The sequence below is a fragment of the Poecilia mexicana genome, unplaced genomic scaffold, assembly GCF_051168715.1.
Source record: "Poecilia mexicana isolate PSO_F unplaced genomic scaffold, ASM5116871v1 scaffold_11, whole genome shotgun sequence".
Taxonomy (NCBI): Eukaryota; Metazoa; Chordata; class Actinopteri; order Cyprinodontiformes; family Poeciliidae; genus Poecilia; species Poecilia mexicana.
Genome location: NW_028263380.1, coordinates 1,911,473 through 1,928,838, shown reverse-complemented (window position 1 = coordinate 1,928,838; position 17,366 = coordinate 1,911,473). Strand labels below are relative to the sequence as shown.

The window sequence follows — 17,366 nt, the reverse complement described above, 5'->3', positions numbered from 1 at the left end:
GAATTAATGAGTTACGCCAACATTTAATTTCCCTTTGGGATTAATACAGTGTTTCTGAATTAGAATTTAATTTGAATTTGAATTTAATGCTTCACTGCAACATTGATGAAAGACGAAATGACCTGAAACTCCAAGGTTCAGACTTAGATGTGGAGTTTTATTTCACAATTATTCAATAGAAAAAAAAACATCACGTCAAACAAAAACATAGAGTTGTGATCAAAACTTTTGGATTTTCAAAAAAATTGTTTCAAACAAAAAAATATTTCAATCGAATTGTAAGAATTATTTTTTTTAAAACAAAAAAAAGTGCTTTAAAAACTTAGAATCTCAACCAAAAACTTAACAAAATTCTGATATGCAAAAATTTAAGTTTCAAACAAAAAATTATTGATTTCAATTTTTAAAAAAAAAGTTTTTAAAGCGATTTTTTTTGTTTAAAAATAATTCTTACAATTTTATTGAAATATTTTTTGTTTGAAACAATTTAAAAAAAAAGTTTTGATCACAACTCTGTTTTTTGTTTGACGTGATTTTTTTTTTTTGGTTGAATACTACTTCTTTTGTTTGACGTGATTTTTTTTTTGATTGAATCTAACTCCATAAATCTAACTCCATAGATGAGCTCCAGCTGCAAATGGTCTGAGTCACACGGGCTGCTGCCCTCTAGTGGGTAAATGAGGAACAGCATTTAGTTTGTAAGCTACGCCATCTACAGGTAACAGTACTGCTGCCCAATGTATTAATTCTACGTTATTGGTTTTATGACAAAGGCTGCGGGTCGGATGAAATTTGACCATGGGCCGCATTTGGCCCCCGGGCCGGACTTTGGACATGTCTGGTGTATATGTATGTATATTACATATTGTATATTTGTAATGTAGATAGATTTTACTGTTTTGAATGCACAGATCGTGACATAAAACTGGGAGCAGACCTGGAGCAGACTCGTGACAAATATAGGACTGGTTGGTAGTTACTGTATGCAACGAAAAAAACTCCCTTTGTTTCACTCGCCTAGGCTGTGATTGGCTGATCAAAGCCTGTGTCCAGCCCGTGATATCTGATTGGTTCCCTGGCGCTCCTTTTAAGTTTTGGAGTATGCGCCGTAGAGGCAGCGCTGAAATTCAAATTTGAACCGAAGCTGTTTCGTCGAGGAAGAGCAGTCAAGCTGAGAAGATCGCTGAACACTTCTCGTTTTGCTTTGTTAGGTTATTTCTTTACACACAAGCCGAGTATAGAACTGGTAACACTCCGTTTTGTAAGTACTCCTCAAGTGGATACAAACTGTCCGAAATGGACCCATTTACTGAGGTGAGTTGAGCAATTTCATGTAAGAAGCTAGCTGTCGCAAGACTATTGTGGTGGATAGTAGGAGTGTTATCGTTATCTTCTAATGCTAACTTAACCCGCAGCTGTGTTACTAGTTCAGTTGCTAGGGGGAATGCGTCAACTGCAGTTTCTTTGTTTGGTACCGGTCAGAAGTCACTATAAATAATGCAAAATGTAGTTAGTTTTTATAAATGTATCAATTGGAAGCTTCAATTCATTTATTACGCTCAAAAACAGAAATAGTCATGGAACATTAACTTAAACAGATTACATCTTTGAATATTTTGAGGTTCAGTCTTTCTTTTCTCCTGATACTGTTTTCTAAACTTTGGATAGTAGGGGTGTTACCAAAAACAAAGCATGTTTCTTGTGCCTCCTATAAAATGTACAGTGCCTAACTGTCCTGTACAGTTAGACAAAACCAGGCGTGGCTCACTCCTGAAGAATGTGATCTCAGATTTTCCACACAGGGCTGTTGGCTTGGTGAAGCTGTGGTGGCCTGCAGCACTCCCAGGAATGTGTTAGGACTTGCTCAGTACAGTAAATCAGATTGTGAAATTCTTGACAAAGGGAATGAAAGGAGGGTTGTGTGTAGAAGAGAGAATTGTTTAGTTTAATTGGTTGTGTATAAGTGAGAAATCCAGCAATAACAATTTGGATCTGGACCCCAAACATGCTTATTATATCCAACCATAGTTTAAGAAATGAAATATGAATGAATTGGGCCAGCAGGATATTTAGTGACTGTTTATTGTACCTCCAAGTTTACTGTGCATGAATTTTTTGTTTTGATTCTGTTTGATTTGACTGTTAATTTTTCTATTCCCACCAAAAACTGTTGTGTGTAAGTCTCTTGATCCGATTCACGAAGGAAACCTCTTAACATCATGTGGTCCATGCTTGTCTATCCTGGATACTGCATGTCTGATTTTCTGATTCTATTTGTCAAACTAGAAACTTTTGGAGCGGACTCGGGCCCGCAGGGAAAATCTGCAGAGGAAGCTAGCAGAGCGTCCCAACGCAGCTAACAGACAGATGGTCAAAAGGCCCAGGGAGCCTCTAACTGAATCAAATAACACCATCACTGATTCTAATGTTGATAAAGGTTAGTCCTTTTGTTAAGATTGCCCTTGGTGTTGTGTAAGGTGTTTAATGAAATTTCCTTGTAATCCCTTTTTCCCTTTCTAGTTCCACAGATATCCTCCAAGCCCTCCCCTTCCAAGCGCAGGTGCTCAGAGGAAAACCAGTTGGCACGGGATGAGGAGAACCAGGGTCCAGTGATGACCCAAGCTGGGGGCCCCGTACCACCAGACCCTCTAACGGACAAGAAACCCCCAGTGGGCCCAGCCAGCATTCGCTCGTCCTCCTCTCTTGAGCAGAGTTCAACTCGACCTGTTCAGAGTCAGCTTAAGGAGCTGAAAGCTGAACGGCCAGAGAACATGGCTGTCACTCCAGGTCCTGTCCCTCCAAGCACCAGAGAAGCACCAACAGAGCCCCCTGGTTTTGCCCAGCACAGGAACAAGCCAGACCAGGTGGATGACTCGACTCCCTCTGCTGCTGGCATGAAGTCACGCCTGCAAAGGCTGGCGCAGCAGAGGAAGTGCTGGGATGGGGATGATGGTAAACGCATTTGGTTGAGATTTGTCACATTAGTAACGGGCTCTAAATCTGGAACTAGTCTGACTTTGCTGCTTCTCTTCCAGACTCTTCTGACACAGTGCCAGACAGCACCCCTCCAACCTTGTCAAAGAGACCAGTGGAAGTCCAGCCGCCTGCCAGTCTCCCCCCTTCAGAAGCTCCTGCTGGGCGGAGAGGCCGGTTGGCCAACCTGGCTGCCACCATCGGGTCCTGGGAGGATGACCTCAGCCACGCTCACATTCCCAAAGGGAATCCTGGATCTGGTTCTGTTCCCAGACCTGCGGTCAGAGTAGCTGCTGCTGGCTCCAAGCAAACTGCAGCCATGAGCAGTTCAGCTATAGCAGCCAGCAAGTCTGCCTGCAGCAGCAACCAGGTAGCTGCACCTTCACGTCTCTACAGTGAACCTGAAAATGTGCTGCTTTACTTCATATATTTTAAGTAGAGATGCACCAATTAGAGTCGTGGCTCATTTCTGGTCAGTTTTTCTGAAGCTTTGAGCCCTCACTGGTCACTGATTTGATCTGATTCTACTCAGCTTCTCATTAACCAGAGCAGAGACTGAGGCTTCAGTGGAAAACAGGATTTGACTGATTTTAAAACAACTCACTAGTTTTTTTTGGGTTTTTTTTTTACATGTCATCATAGCAGATAGTACCAGTAGCTGGACAATGTGTCATCTCCAAAGACTAAGGCTATTTTTTTTATATCTCTGAATAATGCTTAGCAGACAAGCAACAATGACATTAACTATGAGTCTTCATTAAAGCCTGTTGTCAGGGTGACCTGTTATCGCTTACAAATTATGTGTTCACTGACTAGAACAATGGTTTTTAGTTGGGGCCAGATATGTTGAGCATTATTGAATTCCCTTCATTAGTACATTTCTAGATGGCTCTCCACTTTTATTCCTGATTTTTGCTCACAACTGTTCTCTAAAGAAATCTGTAACGTTTGTGTTGTTTTTTTTTGTTTTGTTTTTTGTTTTTTCCCCTCAGGATACTTCACAATCTCCTGTGAAGTCCAGTCAAATGATTCTTCCTAGCCCTCAAAAGGCTGAAATCTCTGCATCTAAAACAGCCATTCAGACTGTGCAGAGTCCCTTGAAGAACCCCAAGCAGGAAGCAGCGCTCCCACCCAGTCCACATATGGCAACATCCTCTGAAGCAACATCAGCCCCCAAGAGTCCACTAAAGACCCAGCTGTTCCCCAGGACCCCTGGCTACACCGCCAGCCCCCTAAGGCCAGCTCTCCAGGATAGAGCCACCATGTCTACTTCACTTGGCCACCAGGAACCCGTCTCTGTTGGAGGTCCAGGCGAGTCAAACTCATCAAGGGTCATATCTTCCGGTTCAAGCTTAAATCAGTTTTGATTGGTATTTAGGAGGTGAAAAATTGAAAAATCTGATTCTTTTTTTTTTTTTAATGTTTATCAAATGCATCAAAACTACGAAGTTCCATCTTCTCTTTATATCCTGTACTCCAAACTAGAGATGGACCAATCCACTTTTTCCACTTCAGATACCAATACACATATCTGAGGTCTAGTATCAACTAATAACGATACAGAAAAATTTAAACACAGACATAAGTATACTGAACTGCAAATGTAATAACTTTGCCAATACATCCACCAATAGCTTCACAAGCTAGGTCAAACATGTAAAAACAACAACTTTAATTTGTTCAGTCAGTGCAATTGGGAGTAAAACGGCTCGTAATATAAACTGAAGCTGACGAAATCAATAGTTTGACTACCTTGGTCAAAACAAGCCTTTCAAATGTTCAGAAAGTGCAATTAGGAATTCTAAATGTAATGTAAAATAAATAGTAAAGCATGATGTTGCTCAGAGCACAAAGATCTGCCTTATAAATCAAGCTCGTTGTCACGATACCCAATGTAGTTTTTTTTTTTTTTTTTTATGTCAATATCAGGACTTCTCCAGATATCTGTATCAAAACGATGCATCTCTATCCAAACAGGTGTGAAATCTTTCCTGGAGCGCTTTGGAGAGCGATGTCAGCAGCACAAAGAGCAGGGCGCTCCGCCCAGAGCTCCCACTCCAGCCAGGTCTGCTCCCAGTACTGCCTCAGTCACGCCAAACACCAAGCTGGTCCAGGAGAGGCTCCGAGCCGCCCAGGCTGCACACACTGCCACTGCTGAGCTCACTCAGAGGCAGAAGATGGTAGGTTTTATGTTACAACATGATCAACAAGGAGAAGTTATCTTTTAAAAATAAAAAATCCACCTGCTTACAGGAGCGGGAGTCTGAGCTGGCCCAGATCCGCAGCCGATTCCAGAAGGGGAAAACTGTGTGGGAACACAAAGATAAACGGGCAGACGAGACACGCACTGACAACAAGGTTGGCTTCAGATACACACAATACACACGACCTCTGTTGGTCCCCAACTGCCCAAATCTGTCATCATTTACTACAGGTTTTCATTTATTTATTTTGTGAATTATTTATTAGCATAAAATGTCTAAGTTTTAGTGATTGTTGTCCTTCAAATCTCAGGAAAAGCATTCAGGCTACAAGATGATTTAAAGTTCCATCTTTCTATGAACATAGCTGGACTTTAACAGATGATGTGCTCTGCAGGATCAGCTCGTCAAACCTGCTCAGAGGGAAGATTCCTCATGTGACCCACAGGATGAACCCACTACACCATTTAGTGAGGAAGTGACGACACCCAGCCAGAGTCCTCCTCCAGGTGCTGACTGAGCCTGTGTCTTGATATCTGACATCATTCTGTTTACCCTTCCTTTTTATCTCATGAGATAATTTCACCAGCTGGAAACGAATGACAGTCGTATTTAAACCTGGATGGTCCTATTTTGACCATCTATGGTAGAAATGCGTTGCTGATGTAAATGTGAAGAGTTGTTTGCAGTTGGAGTTATTTTGGCATGTAATTGGCTTTTCTTTTGGCTCCAACATGATTACATTCTGCATTTCAACTAATTCAAGATGCTAAGAATCCAAATCTAACTATTTATAATGACTACATATTAAAAAAAATCTGAACTATTTGTTTTAAAGTTTGGTTTGAAATAAACCAACACTAGACATTTCTTAGTATTTGACTCCAAGGACCAAACTGTAATGGCTGACTGCAGGGTCTGTCTTTACTGAGATGATTCTGTTTGAATTCTCTCATATGTAGGAACCAAGTAATGAATGAAACACACTTGAACAACAAAATGATTTTAAATGATCTTTGATCTTCATCATTCTTTAGTTACTTGCTTTCTGTAAATGCAGTAGCTGTTAACCATAATATCTGAAAGTGTTCCATTTAACAGTGTGTCCTGGAATCACACTGACGCCTCCAGTCTCAACCTCCAGCCCTATGAGGGGGGTCAGCCAGCCTGGAGAGAAGCCTAGTAAGGAGGAGGAGGAGGAGGTAGTGGTTAAGGAGAAGGAAATGAATGTGGACCACTCCATCAACTCAGCTGTTATTAATGAGCTGTTTGACGGAGTCCTGGAGCAGAGTGAGGATCAAGAAGATGAGGAGGAAGATGCTTTAAATATTTCCTCCATGTCCCTGCTGACCCCTCTGGCAGAGACTGTAGCTGCTGTAGTGAAGAGTCCAGACAGAAGACTCGTGGTGAGAATGATGCTGCAGCTCTCTGATGCCACCAGCTGATAGAAGGTGCTTACTGTCTCCCCCTGCTGCCTCCAGACATCAACTCCAGCCAGCTCCTTCCTGGTGAAAAGCAACACCCCAGAGAGCAGCTGCAGTCCTGGAAAGTTCCAGAGAACCACTGTGGCACGGAGCGACTCCTCAGACGAAGACCACAGGCTGCCTTATAGGTAGGAACACAGAGGTTACCCCAACTGTTGGCAGACTGGGGGAAGGGGAGCCTTAAACTAAATCTGGGATGTGTGTGTGTGTGTGTGTGTGTGTGTGTGTGTGTGTGTGTGTGTGTGTGTGTGTGTGTGTGTGTGTGTGTGTAGCATTGATGCATACAGATCCATTCGAGTGAAGGAACCTGAGAAACCTGCAGTGAAGCAAGTTATTGTGAGAAGGGAAGATGTTTCTAAGAGAGTAGAGGAGCCCAGAGCAGCAAGTCTCTTCAGCATGAAGCAGAGGATGAAGGTACGCAGCTGGAACTCAGACTGATTATTCTGCCTACAATATACTCATTAAAGTTTATCTAACCCCCGAGAGAGAGCATGATTTCATCCCTGAGAAGTTTATGTGAAAATGTCACAATTTGCTCAGAAACCTGAAGATGGAAGCCTAAATGGTGTACTTGGTTTATCAGCAAAAAAGTTAATATGGGGTTAATTGCACTTTAAATGTTTTAAACGGTCAAGTCTTCAGTTTCTTGAATCTTAAATCAGGGAGTTCTTTTCTTAAATACTGAACAGTCCAGTATTTCCACCAGGACAAAGTCCTCTGTTTGCTTAGAGCTGTTTTTTGTTGTGTAGATGTTGACAAGTGAGGTGAACCTGCAGCAGACTGTGATCCATCAGGCCAGCCAGGCCCTTAACTGCTGCACTGATGAAGAGCATGGCAAAGGCTCGCAGGTGGAGGCTGAGGCAGAGAGGCTGCTGCTTCTAGCAAGTCAGTTCACCTACACTCCGACTGTCATGTCGTTTCAATTTTTACTTCTAGTTAAAGATCATATAGGTGCCATGCAAGGGAAGTCTGTCATCAGCTTCATCACTTAGTCGTCTTAAAAGAATCCCTGACTTTCTTCCTTCCTCTGACTTTCTAAGCGGAGAAAAGAGAAGCCTTGAAGGCAGAGCTGGACTGTCTGAAAGGAGAACCAGCAGGGCAGAAGAAAACTTGTCATCCAGAACCAGCTGCCATATCTGCCTCCAAGGGCTCCATCATCCTGCAGGAGCTCCGCCTTCCCCTTAAGGCAGACTTTGTTTGTTCCACTGCTAACAAACCTGGTAAGAACGCAGCGTTGCATCTGCTCACTCATGCTCTGACTTTTATATAGATTATTGTGATTAAAAGTTTCACTGCTTTTTGTGTGTTTCCCCTGCCAGACTCAACTAAACATTCATTTTTCATCATGATCCGCGCTGGAGCTGAGAACATGGTGGCCACTCCCTTAGCCAGCACTCACCGCGGCCTCAGTGGAGACACACTCACCTTCCCCACCAAGTTCACCCTGTCAGTCCCACTGATGGTTTCTGTTTGAGGATCATAAAGGAACCCCATCCTGTTTTAATCACATTTCCTTCTCTTTGGGCATTTTCAGGTCTGATGTCTCCAGTGACTTCAAAATAGACTTGGAAGTCTACTGTCTGGTATGTGTCATTTTATTGCTTGTGAAACTTCCATATTGGTTCCTAATGGATTGGCCATGGTTTCCTTCAGGTACAAAAACGTGAGCTCTGCAGCGAGAAGAAGAAGAAACCCAACAAATCAAAGGTAGAAATCATTTAATCATAATTCATTTTATTAGGTTTTTTTTTCCTGTTTATTTTGGATATTTAAAATGTCTTCCATTCCCAGTGTTAAATGTTCAAGCTTATTCATCTTTGAGAATGTCTTCTTGCATTATTATGCATTTACCATTATATTGCTGTAAAATGGTCTCAAAGCAACAATATTATTATTTATCACAATAACTTCTGGGACAATTTATTGTCCAGTCGGAGCCTTGTTACTGCTCCTCATGTGTGGGTGGCATAGGCGTAGGAAGCGGGAGGGACGCGGGGGACATGTCCCCCCCCAATATTGGAGAGAGTCACATTCGTCCCCCCCAATAATTTCACTGCAGTTGCGAAGAATTTTAAAATCTTCCACTCGCGTGCTTTTATTTTGAAGGCGCACAACAGCGCATTCAGCAGAGCGCTTCCTCCCCCTCCCCCCTCTGAACGGCTCAGAGTAAAGGCAGCAGCAGAGAAACTCCGTTAGAAGGAGGTAAACTGTCTGTCAGGAATGTTGCTATGAATATCGCTCGTTTATAACATCTTGTTGTCAGTTTACTTTCATATATAGAACTAAATCTTTTTGGTTTAGCTGTTTAAATTCTGGAATAGTCACATGTCCAAAATTTTACCACTAACTTGGCTGGTCTAGTCACAATGATTTAGACTGAAACAGCAGCAAAATGAGCAACACCTGATCATACTCGACCACTTAACGTGTTTATATATTATATTATATTATATTATATTATATATTTAGGAGAACAGCAGTGCTAGAATGATGTTGAAGAAAGGTGAAGAAGCTCTGGTGAGGTCTTCATTTAGTTTATTGAAATATGTATCAACTGTTTTTAATTTTTAAATAAACTAAACTATTTTATTATGAGAGGAGCAGGTCAGGGAAGACATAGGAGAGCCAGTTGGTGTTTCAGGGTGTGAAGATATAAAAATTATATTAATTATAATAGAACCAGAAAGGAGAACAGGAGGAGACTGATGTCAGGTTGATTTCTTTCAACGTTTCAATATTTTTTCATTATTTCCACACCATAAGGTTAATTGTTAGAAGACAATAAGAAAAGTGCTTGAGGAGAGGTTTAAAAATAAATTGGTGAAAATTTTTGCTACACAGTAAATAGTTGAGATGTATAATAATGTATACATCTGAAAATTAAGTTGTTTAAATTCTCATTCTGTATGATAAAAACATTTTTTATATTTAGTTCACATTCTGACACTGTACATTACTGTAGTGTCTGTTGTAAATACATGAATCCAGGCAGGAACATCAGGCTGCAGAGAGTCAAAGGGAGGCAGAGACAGAAACTCATATCTGTAGATATTTTAGTTAAATGTTTGCGGCTGAAAATGAAAGGAGAAAAAAAATGTAGTCTTTTTGCCTCAGTGTTTTTCATGAATCTTTGGTAAGTTACTGAATGCAGTGCTGGAAAGTGAGACTGAGTTAACAGTGAGGAGCTAAGGTGTCTGTTAGACGTGAAAAGTATAATTTTTGTTTATTTTGTAGATCAAACTGTTGCACTGATGTAGAGAGATGTTCAAGAAGAACAAAACTTGTTTTTTTAGATTTTATTTTTGTTGGTCAAACTGGTGTATTGAGTTTAAAACTGTTGTGTCTTATTTTATGAGCTGTTTTCTACTTTGGTTTTAGAAATAAGTAGAACCTGTTCAATTGCCAGTCAGTTTATATCAATGCATTTTGACCAATAAGATACATCAGAATCTGGTCGGCTCTGTGCTACCAGAGTATGTAGCTTGCTAGTTGTGAGGCAAATGCTAAAGTGAGTGTTCATCCTGGAATGACAGTCATTATGCTGCATAACTTTAATCTGACTATTGGATTGTAAATAGTAATGTGTTAGAATACTTGTTACTGAAACAAGGGTCAGATTAGAGTAACGCATTACTGATGTGTTGATGGCATCATTGTTTGACATTTCTGCTCAAGCTATTTACTGATCTGTCAGGTTTCCGATATGCGTCCCCCCCAATGACAGACTCGTTCCTACACCCTTGGTGGGTGGGTGTGGGCTCAACCTCAGGTGGTCACCCTGTGGAGTGGTAAATGAACTGAGTGGCTTTCAATTCCTAACCAGTGTTTCTTCTTCTGGTTCCAGGCCATCACTCCAAAGAGATTCCTGGCCATCACTGTGAGTTTTTGTCCTCCTGCTCCCTCAGATTCTTGGCAGGTAAAACTATCATCATGTATCTGCATTTAACTGATCAATGCTTTATTTTTTTTTGCAGAAAAGTGCCCAGACTCCAGGTATGTATAGCTGTGTATGACGGAAGCAGTACAGTTGGTCAGTAATCATTGACTCAGATAATGAAAGCTTCTTTATGTTTAGTGGTGGCCAGTCCTGGCGGTCCCAACGCTGTACGCACCAGTAGCTTTGTGCTGGTCGGGTCTCACACTCTCACTCTGTCCTCCATCGGGAAAAACAAGTTTCCTCTGGAGAAGGTATGGAGACATCTGCTCACACCTTTCTCATGTTTTAGATGAGGTTGGGTGATGTGGCTTAAAAATAAAATCTCCGATATTTTATTTATTTTTTCATGCCAGATCTGAAAAAAAAAATAATAATAAATTTTGCTATTTTTTTTTCCTCAAAGAAATTGTACATATTTTCAGAAAGTCTGAGTTGTATGATGGAGTATTAATGATGGGCTACAAGAATTTTTAATTTAAGAGAATGTAGTGGTAGTACAAGCAAACTGAAGGTGCAATATTGGCAGAAAAAATGTCTGGGGGGGTTGTTGTTTTTAACATTATACCCAACACCATTTAGATATTTTACTTGCCAACTGGATGCACACTACTTTTGAAATCAGAGGACGACACTTTGTGGTCTTTAGACTTTAAATTCTGCTTAAACTGAATTTAAAGAACCACAAGTAGTGGCTATTGTCGGGAATTTACATGAAAAAAAGTTCCTAGGTTTCTCAAACTTTGCTTTAAATAACTAGCATTTAGTGTAGTGCAGTGCACTGTTCCATGTTTTACTGTTCGATTTTAAAAAGGAGATGATCTCCTGTAAGTTGGTCCAGGTTCAACAAGAGCAATGTTATGCCTCACTCTGAAGTTCTGAAGGACTGTTTATTTGCAGTTTCTAGAAATAAAATTCACTACATGTGAAAGGATAAACATTCTTACATCAGGGTTTCGCCCAGTGTATTAAAAGCCTGGCGGCCCGCCATGCTTTGCTAGCCCCGCCGCCTGGCTAAGCGTCGCTTGTTTACGTTTCTAGGAAAATTAATTATTTTTTTTAATTTTTTAAGCCGGACTGCAAGCGTCTCTGTTGCTCTTAGCATTTCACTAGCAGAGCAGATTTATTCCTAAAGGATAGGTTTATAATGGACAGGTTTGTAGTTTATGCATTTAAACCCGACAGCGCGCGGACCAATCACACAGCTGGCGCCTCTGCGCTTTGCCTCGCGCTGTCGCTGCTTTACCTCAGTGGGATCGCGCGCGCTTCCTTTCACTCAAACTGGACACAGGCTGACCTGTATGGCTATTTACATCAACCTACTGTGAGGAATTATGATCCTTTGGAGAACTCTAGGTAAGAGTTTAAAACCCGCCGCGTTAGCTCTGGTTGCACAGCTCAATGTGAACCGCAGGAATAACATGTAGCGAATTCAGAGGTGCGTTGCCGAGCGGTGAGAATGATTTATCTTTGTGAACGAACAATTATATGTGGCGTTTACATCTCAACACGCTGCCCAGCGTGTGGCTCTGTGTCTGTCTTCCCTGTAAAGTTTATGTCTGTGGCCCTGGTTGGCCGGAGCGTTTGTGGATAACGAGCAGCTTCTGTGTTAGATTTAGTAAAATATGGGAGAAGGAAGTAGTTTAATTGGCCAGTAGGGCTGTTGTAAACGAATATTTTAGTAATCGAGTAATCTATCGATTATTCTTACGATTAATCGAGTAATCGGATAAAAAAAATTCTAAAATGAAATATTGGTAAATCTGGCATAATACCGGTGTTACTATGAGATATCAATATCAGTCCAATTGTTCATATTTGAGCATCCCTAACAGTTGCTTTTTTGTAGTTTAGAAAACTAACCTGTAACAATAATAGCTCACTTTCTAAGTTAACCAGAAGAAAAGTTATAGAAAAATTTGAAATTATATTGAATTTAATAACAAAGAGGCAGGCTCACAAATATGCTTATAAAAAATGTCTACAATCCAGCTTTTAGTTCATGTATTCATCTTCAGTGAGTTTAATAGATTAATTAAACTCACCTTGCCACCTAACCTGTCACGCTTTGGGTTTGAAAATACGGGAAATGCCGCCTGGAGTGGGAGGAGAGGGCGAATGAACGAACATGGGGTGGAGGGGAGGAAATAGACCAGCGGACTGACGAACCGTTAGACCGGGGGACGAACACGGGGGGAAGCAATACGGGATATTTACCACACCTTCACTGGTCACACTCAGAAACTCATCTACCAGCCATGTACGATGCGCTCCGCCACCCGTTTCTTCAGACCGGGATATGAAATTTATTGTGCGGTTCGTCGGTAAAGCTACATTTACACGGTAAGCATCAGCTACTCAGCCGCCCGCCCTGTTCAGTCTATCCGCTCACCTCAGCGCTCTTCCCGCCGTTCGCTTTCAACCAGCAGCCCCGGAGGAGAAATGCTGCCGTACTCCAGGCATTCCCCCAGTCATTTTAAGGATGCTTATTGGTTCCCCAAAAAACGATAAAAAGTCGGGCATTATCATCAATCAATAAAATCCCCACGGGCCAATCTTGAAGATTGGACTTTATGCCGCTGAGACTTAGCTTTTGTCAACAACTCAGAGGCGGAAGTGAGAGCTCCGCGCAACGCAAATGAAGTCCCGGCCGGAACACGGTGCGCTAACTAATAAAACATAAATTAACGAAGCTTCGAGGCAGGTAAATTTTCCTCGAGGAATTTTAGTAATCGAGGTACTCGAATCATTCGAGGAATCGTTTCAGCCCTATTGGCCAGCCTAAAAAGCAATGTTATCGCAATTTACTCATTTGTATTTGTAAATTCAAAGATTAAACTCACAGCATCAGATTGTTGCTGTGGTAACAAAACAATCTAACTATGAATATTGTTCTTTGAAGTTTTACAAAATAAACTTGCCAGCTCCTTAAAATCTTGTATTTAAATGTTAAACAATTTAAAATCATTTATCTATGCCTAAACAATTTAATAAAATTTAACAGCATTGATAGTCTCAATAAACAAGTGTTACATTTATGTATCTGTGGTGTGTTTTAAAATATTTGTTTATGGGGCCCCTGAAGCTCTTGGGGGCCTGATGGAGCTGCTGACTTAATTTGGATTAAACAGAAGTGCAAATTTGTTGTTTTTAGACTAGTTGTGGGTTTAAATAGCATTTCACTGGAGATCTTTTCCCGTAACATATAATTACACAGTAATACTTTTACATTTCCTGTCAACTTAATATATTTTAATACAAAAACACAGTGGACCGACTCGACGCCCCGACCACCGGGCTTAGCAAGTTGTCTGGGGGAAACCCTGCTTACATCATATGCATGCCAAGAACAAAAAAAATGAACGAAAATAATCTTGAAAATTTGTAAGGTGGTACTTTTTAGATCCAGCCCAAAGTAGGAGGTCTGTGTTGGGAGGATGCTAAACATTTCTGATTAAAGTTCACAATGTTGCTTCAGTCATCTCCCAGTTCAAACTTCACACACCTTTGATTTTTAACTTGTGTAACCGGCTTATTTCATTTTTTTGTTAGTGGATTAAAGGTTGAATTGTTCAGGGTTCTATCCTGTTGTGTTGCTGTAATTCTGGAATCAAGAGCCTGGCTTCCACCTACAGGTTTATTTCCACTTCCTGAGGCGGATCAACTGTGTGCTATTGGTTGGTTGACTTCAAGCCATGCCCATTCTGTGTTGGGACCCTTCAGTCGAGGCTTTATTTCAAGATGTTTTTTACGCACTAGTACTGTATCGGTTAGCTGCATTTACATGAAGTGCCTGGTTTTGTACCCTACAGTGGAAATGTGCACAAAGGAATTTCAATAAAACATTTACTGAGTAATATAGTTGAAATACTTTACCAACTCACTGTCACACACCTGTTTATGTGACCACTTCCAACCATGCATCCTTTCTAAGCTGACTGATGTCTGGGCTTGTCCCTGTTTTGAAGGTGCCGTTCCTGTGCCCTCTGGAGGGCCACATCCACCTCCAGCTGCAGTGTGAAGTGGGCTGCTCCACGGTGGAGGAGAGGGGCTTCTTGGTGAGTAGGAGAGCCAAGTGGAAACCCATCAGGTCTACTTGTACCACTCTAGTTGTGATCACAGCAGGTCGTTGTTTCTGCAGACCATGTTTGAAGATGTAAGTGGGTTTGGAGCGTGGCACAGAAGATGGTGTGTTCTGTCAGGATACTGCATCTCTTACTGGACCTATCCTGATGACGAGAAGCGGAAGGTATCACTCTGCATAACTTCTTGTGTTTAGTGAAAAAACAGCATCAGAAAGAGATGCACCAATCCATAGAGATGAGATTAATAATTTATTGATCACTAGGAGCTGTGGGGGTTAATTTTTTATTATCTGTATCGGTCCTGACATTGAAAAAAAAATTGTAGCTGGGGTCTCTGTGACAAAATGCCTATTGTTTTAGTCAGTTTCATTGTATTATTTACATTGGCTGTTATCCTCCTAATTGCACTGAGAAACAAATTAAATATGTTTTTACATCTTTAATTTATTTGAAGCTTGTGAAGCTATTGGTGTATTTAAGTGTACTGTACTGGTGGAAAGGTATTAAATACATTAGTAATTCATTACATTATGTCTGTCTTTAGGCGGGGGAGCAAAAAACGTTTTAAGTCAATACATGACTGTTTTTGTGTATCAGATTGGTATGGGCCGATTCCAAACTTCAGATATCTGTATCATTAAAAGGAGTAAAAGTGTTGATTGTGCTTCCCTATCAGAAAGTCCTGATGGTTTGTTCTCTTCCTCCCAGAATCCTATTGGTCGCATCAACCTGGCCAACTGCACCAGTGAGAAGGTGGAGCCAGCCAACCGAGAGTTCTGTGCCAGACCAAACACATTCGAGCTTATCACAGTCAGACCCCAGAGAGAGGACGACAAGGAGACGCTAGTCAGTCAGTGCATGGACACCATGTGTGTCACCAAGTAGGTTCCTGTCGGTCTGACCTCCCCAGGTGCCTGGTGCCTTCCTCAACATGTCTGGCTGACTAATTCTTGGTTTCCTTTGCAGAAACTGGTTGAGTGCTGACACCAAGGATGAGAGAAATCTGTGGATGAAAAAGCTGAACCAGATTCTAGTGGATCTGAGGATGTGGCAACCGGCCGCCTGCTACAAGCCTCTGTAACCTCTGGGCTGTCTTAAAAAATACTTGTGTGCAATATATATATATATATATCCATACATAAATAATAAGAAAAGTGATTAATGCTTTAGTGTGGATATCTGATGGGAGATGACCAATCACCTCCACTAGCTGAGATTATTAAAGCCATATGTTGGAGACATTTCAGAACAGTGTTTTTGTTTAGGAGACAGGCCTTTGGAGTTCTGTTTTATTCATTACCACCTTGTTTTTAATGCATATGTTTTATTGTATTGCTTAATGCAAACCGTCTGCCGTACAATGTGTTGATCAGTACCAGCTCTCAGGGTGACTACTGAACTGAACTGCTTGACTTTTATCACACTTTATACTGCATGGCCGCACAAACCCACAGAAATGCTTTTCATACTTTTATACTTTATATATTTTCTTTTATGACTTGTGAAATTTATTAAGATGCACAGATTTTGATGCAATTTCTGCACCACACTTTGTTGTTTGAAATGTCTGTGTGAAAAGTTTTGGGTAGATGTGGGCGGAATCTGTTACCATGCTACACTGAAGAACAACCAGCGCAAATGTGATTGGTCGATCTGTATAACCGTCAAACAGATGGCCAGCTGACTTGTAGATTCAGAAGACTACATTCTAGGCAGGATATTTGACTTGTTCCCAGCTTGTTAGACTGGTATCCATGGCGACGTGCTCTTCCTGTTCAGTGGTTTAGCATGTTTACTGATTTAGTGTGTGTAGCAGACCTTTCTCGGCACCATCAGGTGCTGATCATGAGTTTTTGAATGTGATTGAATAAAATGTCTTTCACAATGTCAACAATGAAGACAAGTTTGTCAATATTCAATGGTTTTGTCTTATTGCTTCTGGCTCTGCTGTTTGTGGATATCACTCAAGTTTCATTTAGCTACCTGCTGTCTCTCATAAGGGGTTGGCAGGGTTTCCTCCAGAAAACTTGCTAAGCCTGCTGGTCGTGGCGCCAAGGCGGTCCACAAGTGCCCCACCGTGTTCATGAATTAAAAGATGTTGACAGGAAATGTAAAAATATTACTGGGTAGACACTGCTGACCTAAAAACAAATAAAATAAAACTAAAATAAATATCAATTATTTGTGCTTCTTTTAATCAAAATTAAATCAGCAGTTTGTGGATCTAAAAAAAAAATGTTATGCTGATCACATTAACTGGCCTATGACATAAATAAACTAAGCAGCTACTTAAGGCCCCATAAATGCTAACATTTTAGCACATTTAGAGATTTAACATTGAAGAATATCAATGCTGTTAAATTTGGTTTAATGGTTTCAGCATATATTTTAAATTGTTTAACATTTAAATGTAAGATTTTAAGGAGCTGCCAAGTTTTACCATTGCTACAATCTAATGCTTTGAGTTTGAGCTGTGTTAACAAATACATTTTGGTAAACTACAATTATCACTGATTACTTTTAAGGTTGGCCAATTAAGGTAGGACCCTGTTCCAGATTTTTCTAAATCCATAATAAAATGCTGTTAGTGGTGCTGAGGGGCCCCTAAATCAAATTCTGCTCAAGGCTTCATACAACCTTGGACTGGCCCTGCATGATAAAACCCTCTGTACTGCAGCTCTGCTGGATA

At 40.9% G+C, this 17,366-nt stretch overlaps 1 protein-coding gene across 2 annotated transcripts; it reads left to right on the top strand.

Moving 5' to 3' along the window:
* The first annotated feature begins 1,106 nt into the window (after nt 1–1,106).
* anln (anillin, actin binding protein) lies at nt 1,107–16,855 on the top strand. 2 transcript variants are annotated; one of them, XM_088010053.1, is made up of 23 exons: nt 1,107–1,314; nt 2,287–2,437; nt 2,521–2,952; nt 3,036–3,343; nt 3,966–4,284; nt 4,951–5,153; nt 5,227–5,331; nt 5,572–5,683; nt 6,276–6,580; nt 6,656–6,786; nt 6,931–7,072; nt 7,408–7,543; nt 7,699–7,878; nt 7,978–8,104; nt 8,193–8,241; nt 8,312–8,365; nt 10,503–10,535; nt 10,633–10,651; nt 10,734–10,846; nt 14,561–14,650; nt 14,734–14,841; nt 15,386–15,558; nt 15,644–16,855. In XM_088010053.1, the coding sequence occupies exons 1-23, from the start codon at nt 1,297–1,299 to the stop codon at nt 15,756–15,758; spliced, it is 3,423 nt and encodes a 1,140-aa protein (XP_087866179.1). In that variant the 5' UTR covers nt 1,107–1,296; the 3' UTR covers nt 15,759–16,855. The 2 variants fall into 2 exon arrangements, with proteins under 2 accessions (XP_087866179.1, XP_087866178.1); XM_088010052.1 differs by having other exon boundaries at nt 6,261–6,580.
* Nucleotides 16,856–17,366: the final 511 nt, after the last annotated feature.

What these genes read in the sequence shown, in the direction of transcription:
- anln (XM_088010052.1), top strand. An exon ending in CTGCCTGCAGCAGCAACCAG is followed by an intron (nt 3,344 to 3,965) that starts GTAGCTGCACCT and finishes TTTTCCCCTCAG; the next exon opens with GATACTTCACAATCTCCTGT. An exon ending in GACACCATGTGTGTCACCAA is followed by an intron (nt 15,559 to 15,643) that starts GTAGGTTCCTGT and finishes TTTCCTTTGCAG; the next exon opens with AAACTGGTTGAGTGCTGACA.